The sequence below is a fragment of the Anopheles merus genome, unplaced genomic scaffold (assembly GCF_017562075.2).
Source record: "Anopheles merus strain MAF unplaced genomic scaffold, AmerM5.1 LNR4000020, whole genome shotgun sequence".
Taxonomy (NCBI): Eukaryota; Metazoa; Arthropoda; class Insecta; order Diptera; family Culicidae; genus Anopheles; species Anopheles merus.
In genome coordinates, this window is record NW_024427600.1 from 265,153 (window position 1) to 275,955 (window position 10,803).

General features: G+C 35.0%; 1 protein-coding gene across 3 annotated transcripts; it reads left to right on the forward strand.

Annotated features, from left to right (window-relative positions):
- The first annotated feature begins 6,202 nt into the window (after window positions 1–6,202).
- Window positions 6,203–10,788, forward strand: LOC121601043. 3 transcript variants are annotated; one of them, XM_041929836.1, is made up of 3 exons: window positions 6,203–6,336; window positions 8,133–8,579; window positions 10,406–10,788. In XM_041929836.1, exons 2-3 carry the CDS (start codon window positions 8,133–8,135, stop codon window positions 10,616–10,618), a joined length of 660 nt encoding a protein of 219 aa, XP_041785770.1. In that variant the 5' UTR covers window positions 6,203–6,336; the 3' UTR covers window positions 10,619–10,788. The 3 variants fall into 3 exon arrangements, with proteins under 3 accessions (XP_041785770.1, XP_041785769.1, XP_041785772.1); XM_041929835.1 differs by having other exon boundaries at window positions 8,129–8,579; window positions 10,406–10,785; XM_041929838.1 differs by having other exon boundaries at window positions 6,227–6,274; window positions 8,129–8,579.
- Window positions 10,789–10,803: the final 15 nt, after the last annotated feature.

Below are 10,803 nucleotides of genomic sequence, written 5' to 3' on the forward strand. Positions count from 1 at the left end.
ACGGGAATGTCCGCAAATCCAGTCCTATCTATAAAAAGTGGCCCTTCATGGACGAAGAAGGTGTACTAAGGATGAGAGGACGGATCGGTGCATCAATCTACGCTACCTTTGCAGCTAAGTACCCAGTTTTACTTCCCAAAAATAATCACCTTACGTTCCTTATTGTAGGTTGGTACCACTACCAGTATCGACATGCAAACAGAGAGACAGTAGTGAACGAAATACGCCAATGCTTTGACATCCCCAATCTACGAGCATTAGTAAAGAAGGTGGCCGATGCATGCCCGTACTGTCGAGTGATGAGAAGGTATCCGAAGCCGCCACCGATGGCTTCCCTCCCAAAAATGCGCCTGGCAGCCTTCACCAAGCCGTTTACCTACACCGGAGTGGATTATCTCGGTCCAGTACTAGTGCGTGTAGGTCGAGCTAATGCAAAACGTTGGATAGCACTCTTCACGTGCTTAACAGTGAGGGCCGTGCACTTAGAAGTAGTTTATTCTCTGAGCACAGAATCTTGTATTATGGCAGTAAAGCGATTCATTGCTAGAAGAAGCACGCCCATAGAGTTTTGGTCTGACAACGCGACTTGCTTTCAAGGAACTAGCAATGAAATTAAAGAAGAGATCAGTAGCGCACTTGCAGTTACATTTATAAGCCAAATAACTAACTGGAAATTTATACCACCTGCAACACCACACATGGGTGGCGCTTGGGAAAGACTAGTTAGGTCAGTCAAAACGGCAATCAGTACAGTAATAGACACACCGCGGAAGCCAGATGATGAAACGTTAGAAACAATATTGTTAGAAGCTGAAGCAATGATAAACGCAAGACCCTTGACGTATATTCCGCTTGAATCAGCCGACGAAGAGGCGTTAACACCAAATCACTTCCTGTTAGGCAACTCAAACGGAACAAAACAAATACTTTCACCCGAAGTAGAGCAGAAAGCAACACTCAGGAGAAGTTGGAAACTAGCGAGGTATATTACCGAACAGTTTTGGCAAAGGTGGCTTAAAGAATATCTCCCGGTCATTACAAGAAGAAGTAAATGGTTCAAAGAAGTCGAAGACTTGAAGATAGGAGATCTTGTGATCATAATAGGAACTACACCAAAAGACCAATGGACCAGGGGGAAAATAGAAAAGGTCACACCAGCGAAAGATGGGAGAGTTAGAGAGGCTTTAGTGCGCACGTCGAACGGTCTACAACGACGATCAGCGAGCAGGCTTGCTGTTTTGGACGTCTTGCAGTAGGTGAACCCAATCAATAAAAGCTCCTTCGCACCAGTAGGGAGAGTTCACGGGAGGGGGTATGTTGCGACGAAACCGTTCGACACCCTTGGCGTTTGAACACCCTGACGAGACGAAAGTCATACAGGGCGAACGTCAAGAGAATCGCAGCGAAACGGGAGAAGCAATCCAACCAGCGAGGAGTAAGGAGCAAATACAAAGCCATAAGCGTAACACGGATATTAATTAATTAATATTAAGTAAGCGTTAAAACTCAGATTAGTGAAGGGACGAGAAAAGTAAGTGAAAAGGTGACATCAAATGTGATCGTGTTATAATATGTTTGAAATATAGTTTCAGAACCGTTTCAAAGGCGGTTAGCGAAAATTCATCCCAACACTCAATAAGAATCGACTCTCTCCAGGAATTAAATCTTGCCACTCCTTTGCCACTCCTTACCGAATTGAATCTTGTTACTCGTTTGCTACTCTTTATGGAATTAAATCTTTTGAAGTCACTGTAATTCTTAGCGAAATTAAATCATTGCGAAATTGTCACTTTGCATGGTTGAATCTTTAACAGAATTGAATATTTTCTGAATAGAATACAGTAGAACGTCGATTATCCGGGCAGCTCGGGACCGGACGGTTGCCGGTTTATCGATTTGCACGGATAATCGGCCAAGAAATATCAAATTCATATAAAATTTATAAAATTTACTAGTTTTATGATTAATTCACATTGGATTTATCGATTAATCGTTAGTAGAATATAATGTTAATCAATAACTAGAGGTTTAGCAACTTTTCATGAACAAAAATTAATTCCGAAAATACCACTAGACGCTACAGAGCTGCCCAAAAAAATTGTTGCTTACTTGACTATCGCTGCAAATTTTCGCCGCATGTTTGAGCAGCTGTCACATTTATGCGCACGGTTAAGCCGCCCGACGGTTAATTCGCCCCCGGATAATCGACGTTCTACTGTATTTGCGTACAGTCTTTCCTTGAGTTACGCGAAAACGAGTTACGGGATTTTTTTTGACAGTTTAGGTGTAAAATCAGTACAATTTTTTTTTATCAATTGACATGTGTTATTTGCATTTTTTTTTCAACTAAAAAACTAAAAAACAGAAATAACACATTTTTCTTCACCAATTGCATCAAATACGTAATAAATTACATAAATGAACTAAATTCAATAAAATCTCTTTATTAATCAAGTATATTTTGGCTATAAAACGTGATATTCAACTTGCGCGAAAATCCGAGTTACGCGAATGTTTCTGGAACGCATTATTCGCGTAACTCGAGGAAAGACTGTATGTCGAACACACTTTTTCACTAAGTTGGAAGATAAATCGTATTTTATCGTGTTTGAACATTAGTTTTCGATTACACTCAAGGATCAAGTGGACTTACGGTGGTATATTAACCATTTCTTATAACAGAAACTTTTATTGTTATGAGAACAACCTATTAGGAAGCTTTGTAGTGGAAGACTTCTACATTTCGATGATTTTAATCTTTAATCAAAATCCTTTTATCTTAAATGTTATCCTTTCATCTTGGTTCAGATTTTTGAATTTCAACATGGCTACAAACGCTTTCAATGGGTCGTATATATTGGTTATTGGATATTTATAGTGGTATGATTTCGTCATTATGCACAAGTGTATGCTATATTGACGATGGTTTCTTGCGTCTCGATTCAAATATTTCATCAACGCATGATCTGCCAACTGCTGACTCCAATCGGCATCAAATATGTAACATTCTAAGGTCGGAGTCGTACAGAACCGCTCGGAAAAATACAGACCCGAATGCAGTCTCTACTCGGCACTAGGAAGCGTTGACATCGTCAAAATCGGTGGAAACGATCGGAGCCAGTTCTGGCTGTAGACTAGCCGCGGCGCGCTCCGTGCGATAAATGACGACTCCAACGGTTCCAAATAGCTCTGGATGGCACCGAGCGGAGCAATTGGTTAGATTTAGTCCTAATCGGAGTAGCGATGATCGGAAATGGTTTTGAACCGTGAATACGATTGCGACAATTCATCTCTCGTTGTTGCGTAGTTTCCAAGTGTATGTTTGTATATAATTTTCTTCCTTTTTAGTTTTCAGACAGTTGAAGCAAGTATGTTTTTCCATGTAGAATGTGCAATCGAGTCTACCTAAAATATAATACAAAATTTAATCGAAATCTAAAACGACTAGGTTTGCATTCGATTTAATGTTTCTTAAGGGTCTCGGTTGCTGTGCGTACGCGTAGAATAAGTTTGTTAGATTAATGTGTACATAAATGTTCTTTTTTTTCCTTGGCACAACAACCGTTGTTGGTCAAGACCTACCAGAACCATATAATCGAAAAATATAGCGACAAATTTTTTGTTCTTTTCTGGAAAACTGCATACATTTAGACAAATTATAATAATAGATTGTTTAAGTTAGCAAAGTTTTAAACAATTCGACATGCGGGCCGCAAGTTTGACATACCTGGTTTAGGCCATGCTTTATGCTATAACCAAGCATTCGGTATACACATGGTGGAATAGTTTAAAGATGAGTTCTATAAAGAGTGAATATGTCCCATCATTTGAGTAAAAGAAACTAAGCTCTATTTATAAAGGCGCTCTATAATGCCGAGGCTTGCTAGCCGGTCAACGAACTATAGTCCAAGTAAAACAATCCAGACAACCACAGAAGGTAAAGTTTGCAGGGAACCTTTGTGATTGGCAATTCTACTACCCGTTATTAAGAGTAAAGTACAGTTAGAATTGTTCTTACATGAAGGTACTATTTTTACTCGTTTTTTTGCATCGTTACGCATAGCTCAGCGCAAAGTCTAAAACAGGGCCCGTAAACCTTTGAAGAAATACCTTAAATTGAAGAAATAAAGAATCTATTAAGTAAATTGTGTGAGAAATTGAAGGCTGCGAGTCCAGGTTTATGATACATGTTCTTATTTCTTATAGTTTATTATTGTGAAGAGGAAAAATAACTTTAAGCAATACGGTTCTCTCGGAATGTTTTTGCAAGTCGGATGGATTCAACTTGAGGACGGCTTTGAGCTGCGTGCCGCATTTTGCCAACCCCTGGTCTAGAAGAATCAATCAATTATAATTTTTCGTTCGTAGGGCAGAATAAGCGTCAAGTTAACTATTTAAACTTATTACAGCTGCACTTTAACGTATACGTGCATCAATGTTAATGTTAAACCATGTATTATAGCGTTCTTTTAGTTTAAATTGTTATGAACTATATTGCTTAACAATAACGATACCCGCATGAGAATGTAAATTTCTGTCAAAATATTAATTGCAGTAAAAATTCTTTTTGAGTCTTAATCAAAATCGAAAGAAGATACCTAGTTTGCAATGTGTTGTGTTCTTTTAAGTGTTGTAGATTTTTATTTTACCGATTTCAGAATTACGAAGCTTTGAGGACTTTTGAATGCCTTGTTTTTTGTACGTGAAATTGTACATATTACTACAAATTGCTTCAATTTATCTGATTTTTTACAATAAGGTACATGTATGAAAGTGAATGGTATATGTATTGTATTATGGTTGCTATGAAATGTTATGGTTGTTATGTTATTACTAATAACATACTATAGTCTGAACTCACTAGTTGAACTTCGATTGCCTGCCAATTATTGTATATGCGCTTTTTAGTAAGCACGTTTTTCCATTTAAAAAATCGCTTATTTTGGCAATGAGATTTTCGATTTTTTTTTCAAAAATCGGCTTTTCCATACAAACGCATTTTTTAATGATATGTCAGCCAACTATCGAGCATTCAACTAAAAAGCATGCCAACTAAAAAACGTCCAACTATTAAATTCTGAATGTAACTTGTTTAATTATTAAAATTGGTCATTTCGGATCGAATGTAGTGATTACCTAATTTTTTAAAATATAATATACAAAATGTCTGCAAACAAGTGATAACTGATGAATGATTCTGCAACTATAAAATTGTAGTTTCCAGTATCTTGAACGACCAGACAGACATCGCCTTTAGCTATTATTATGCTCACTTAATCGTAACGTGTGTGCTACTATCGGAACTCAGCGGTTCGTAAATAAAATGAGAAACATGAATTATGGTAGAGACGAGAAAAAAATGTTTTGCTTGTTATTATTTTTGCTAACTTTAATACATATTTGTTATGGTTTTGTAAACTATTTTAATATTACTATTTCGGGTCTTTCTAGTAGAATTATTCCATCTCTTTATACAAACATTTTACTGTTTTACTATTTTACATGAAAAGCTTACAACCACTTGATTTGAAGCATTCGTTGCGATGGTGTTCTATTCAACCTTATATACATAATTTGGTGACATGAATATTGGGGGTAGCAAATTAAATAATGATTCAACAAACATTACAATAGGTTGTAGTTTTGTTTTAGATAAAGTAAAACAATAATACTTTTTGTTCCTCATAAGATCTTCACAGTAATGGTCATAAAGAGATCCTTTTAAAAGGTATATTGGACTGAATGGGATCTCCGACGCATGGTTGGTCGAGTTATTTTGCCAGGTCAGTCTGTTCGGAGGATTAGTTGGTAGATATTGAGAACAATAAGTTAACTTTTGCTTGATGCTTTCTGTCTGTTTTTATTTGATTCATCACAGTTTTATTCTGTCTGTGTCTGTTTTATTCTTATTCCAACTTTGCTGGTATATGGTTGCTTGTGCAGGTATATGATTGAAATTATGTTTGTATGCGTGTGACCAAGCTTCTGTGTTTGTTTTCTTTTTCAAACTTCCTCACACATTTTTTCTTATACGCGCTCTCGCTTTCTCTGCCCAGTTTTATGTGCACTCTTCGATCCCGCGAAGATCGTTGTATTAACGTTGCCGTTGATGCTGCTGATGAGAGGTCGAACGCCTCGCTAACTGTAAACTCGTCAAGAAATAAGAAAGCAAACCAAAGAAGTGGGTCATGTTATAAAAAGGCAAGTTCAAGGCAATGAGTCTTTTAGACGGGCGGTGAAGTTCGTACAGAAAAGAGCTCAGTGGTGCATAGCAGTGAGTTGTATTGTGGTGTTAAGAAACATTGTTGTACCTTTCGAATTTTCAATAAACTTAAGGTTTGTTCTTGATGGAACATTTAATTACTTATGTTTGCGATATATCTGTTAGTGATATGTTACCATAGCTGTACATAAGGTGTTTTCGAAACGTATGTTAACAAAAGAGAAAAAAAAATCAAAACTATTTGTTTTGTTGAATAGTGCATCGGTTATGAGTCATTTGAAACACAACCAAATAGGTTGTGAAGATTATGATTAATTCTACAAATAAATTAGTGAATAATGCAATTTTTTGAAATAGAAAATAATTCATTACCCTGGGTAAAAATTAACTTGTTCGGTTAGTTAGTGCACCAAGTTGAAGAAAAAAAACAGATTGTAATACGTTTTTGTAATTTAATTCTTTTGTCATATAAGTGCTGTTTACTGTGATGTGTGTGAAAGTATATTTTGTTTTGCTTCCTATGTGATAACATATATATGTAGCTTAAATTAAAAAAAAGCTATTATGTATAACCATACATTATTAAGCATGGCTAATTATCAAAGAATATTTTACTTAATCAGTCCCACAACCGCCTACGTATGAAAAGATTCCGTTATTGTGGTAATTGATAAAAATGGAAATGTGGTAATTGATAATTGGAAAAGAATATGCTTCTGGAGACGGATAGCGGTCAGCAGTTATGGGAAAATGAGAAATTTTTTACAGTTATATTTTATTTAGGTTATGGAACGGTGTTCCGCTGTGTGCCATTTTTAACCCACGTAGCTGTTGGACTTGATTTTAAAGCGAAGAAAGGCAAAGCGTAGAACACGTAGAAAATATATAAAGCCTCTGTAAAGCACTTTTGTACACTTATTTTGTTTATATAATTATTGAAGTCATTATGTATATTTAGTTGGACTTGGATAAAAATTCAATAGAATATGTGATGAACATAGAAACAAACTAGCATCGAAGTGGATCTTGACCTTTTTTTTGGGGAAATTGCTGTGGTAAATTATTGAAACTTTCTCTTTTACCTGACAGTGATATTTTATCTCTATTTGGTTCGTACCTACATTCGTCATGCAACAGCTCTTCGTATTACCGTAGCAGCATCCAAATATTACAGGAAGTGTTTTTTTTATTCTTAACTTCAGTATAATAGTTAAAATATTTTGCAACATAGTAACAGCATGCCAATGATGAATTAGAAAATGAAATATTTGGCAAATTATTTTCAACTTTCGGATAAAAATCCGAGTACTTCAGTCTTACCGATGGGTGCTGGATGATAGTGTTAACTTAATCTTACATAAATACTCGATTGGATGAATGTTAGTGTTTTTAAAATTGATTGCCTTGATTTTTTTTTATTGGCTCGCTCGTGGCTGTAAAAAGTTTTGAAACAACAAAATGAAACAAATAGATCGATTGAATTGAGTGTTAAGCAGTTTTCTGTGGCACCATGTCTATTCATGTAGGTCATGTCTATTGTAAACAGTGGACCACATAAAACATGTTTGAGAATGTATGACGTGAAGTAATAGTAATTCACTGTCGAGAATAAGTTTTTTGTGTTGATGAGTCGTTTGATATAATTGAGTAAGCAACAAAAATCAGTAAACATGTTCGCTGGTTTCTAGGTTTGAATGAACTCCAAAAAGAGAAAGTTTCCCTTATGGGTATTATATCATGCATTTTGTCCGTCATCGTTGTATTTACTTTCTGCTTCATGTGGAAGTGAAGGTGCTGTGTTTGGTATTTTTTTATTGTTGGTTTGTGCAGTTTTGTTATACACGTATTTTATAATATTTTAACATTTTCCTATTGCAATACAATATGCTTCGTTATATTTCCCAGAAAGATGAATCATAAAGTTGGAGCCAACATGCTTCTTTTGGGGCTAATATTGAGTAATCTAGTGATATATACCTGGGCATATCCGCAACAGTATCAACATCACCAGTTACACACAGTAGAGCAGAGAAAGTTTGCGGAAAAACCGAACGCCATTAAGAAAGTGGCACTCGACGACCTCGATGAGATACAGACTAACCAGATACAGGAAGGCGGTTTTTCGTGGTCCAACATGCTTGGACTATTGATGCAAATGATTTTCAACGGCGGCGGAGGAGGTGGCGGAAACGTGCCAACAAAATCTGATGATATTGATAATGGTGTGTCATCCTTTGGTCAGTCACCATGGGCAAACGTGATTTCGGTTGGGTTGAAGATCATCACTACCCTGCTAGGAGGAGGAGGTGCAGGGGATGGTATTGATAAGGTTGATAATGGAGGATCACCGATGCAGGTAAGCAATCTAACTAATTGGGACAATCGTACATACTGTAAACGTGGTTAAGGGTGATTAATTATGCAATTTATTTACGGAAATAATACAAGCTTTTGCATAATGGCTTGCAAACGTCCCTCACTAAAAATCTCCTGCTACTCATTCACAATAGTTTAGTAGCCTAATAATACTTGGCAGTAGATGAACATTGGCTATGGATAAAAAATCGTTGTGAATATATTTGTGTTTTAAAGAAATTTGTATATAATTGACAGTCTTCAAAAAATAATTAATGGCAAGGTATAGCAGTATGCAGCCAAAAATAATTAAATCGACAATCGACTTTCATAAAAACCAGCAAAGCTCCCTGATGTCCTTTTAACCACCATAACCTTTTAAAAGTTTTTGTAGCATATACGAAAAGTTTTACGAAATTGATCATCTCAACCAAAATAGAAACGACATTATATTCATGTACACATAATTTTCATGTCGAAATCTCTTGATTGCAAGAATGGAATAGTGTTGCATGTATTTCGCATTGCTCTACTCCTTTATAAATTTATAAAATTCAATGTTCTCCAGGTCATTATATTTCTTGTCCACAGCATTAATAACTGATCGCAAGACGATCAACAGTTAACACATATTTTATTTTTGACAGGTGTTAAGGTGTTATGACTTGTAAAATACTGTAATAATCATTCATATATGTCTTAAAATTAGTAAGAATTAGTCAATGGTAACTTTTATTTTGTAATGCTTCATAAATCATCAATTAATGTTACTTGCTCCTTGTCTTGTCATTATTCAAATACGATCATCAGTGATTATCATCTTTTTTCTGTTTCCTTCCTTTTGTAATTATGTATCTCCCAATTTTCATATTCAGACTGTCAATTCTCTTAACTGCTATCAGATTTAATTAAATTGGTTAGGTTCATCAAGTCGTTTTGCATATTTTTCACTCTCGCCTTTCATTTTCACTTCACGTGTTTGTACTAGCCTAATATAAATATTCATCGGTTTCATTCGATATTTGACAACCCTATTTAAATGCAGGTTGGCCTATTTATCCTATATTATTTGAAGTATATTTACCTCGTTTTATTTTGAAACTTATTAGCATTTGAACATTTTGTTTCGCTTGATTAACATTTCGCGCTTTGTACTGTATTGTAAATTGTAAAAAAATATTTTCACGGTGTTAAAACACATAACACATACTTCCGTTGAAAATAAATTTAGGGGCAATAAAAATACGTCCTAGCTGATAAAATAAAATTCGTTGGCGATCAAATATGCAGTGCACATCGCAAAATGAGTGAGTTCAATGAGTTGGTGGTTTTCTGATTTTTTCCCTAAGATTTTGCATTTAACATTTAAAAAATGGTGATCTTTGAAATAAATAACTGCAGTCAACAACATAAACATAAAGATAATCAGTTTTTCTGTCCATACATAAACAAATATAAGCTCGATTGCTGAAAAAAGAACAAAATTAAAATAAAACCTCATAAATACGACCAGTTCTTTTTCTCGTAAATTAAAAACAAAAAAAAAAACAGTTCTTGTTCGAGATTCACAGTTTTTTTTGACAGCGTAAAATAATTAAATTATGTCTATTTTTCAAATACATAATTCGTTTCAATATTAACGGTTAAATTTATATGTTATACCATTACAACTTATTCATGTTTATATTCTTATGTCTAATTTTTTTTTAAATTGCCTGAATTGTATTTGAATTCTTGGTCATTTTTACCCTTACTTTTACTCTACGATCACCACAGCAGTCTTTTGCAAGTGTAGTTTAATATACATTATTTACTCTGAACATTTAGAACGTTTTAGCTGCCGTATTCACAGCCATGTTTGGCGCCAAAGATCCGGACCAAGTAAATACGATGGCAAAACAGGCTGGAGAGGTATGTATTATTGTAAATTATGTGGTTTTTATTTCCATCCTTTATGATAATAAGATTTTCTGTAAAAAATATCCCATTTTGGTGTATTATATAAATGCATTATCTTACGTGAATTGGTTATCTTGTTGATATTAGAGCTTTAAACATTGTAAATCAATCGTAATGTCGCTCACTAATACTAATGAAAGCGTTGTATTTAAAAGGTGGGATTTGTTTATTATATCAATAATTCATTCAAACAATGATTAAGATGACGTGGCGTTTTTGAGTAAGTGAGATTATTTGATATTGAAATAAAATCAAATCAAATAATT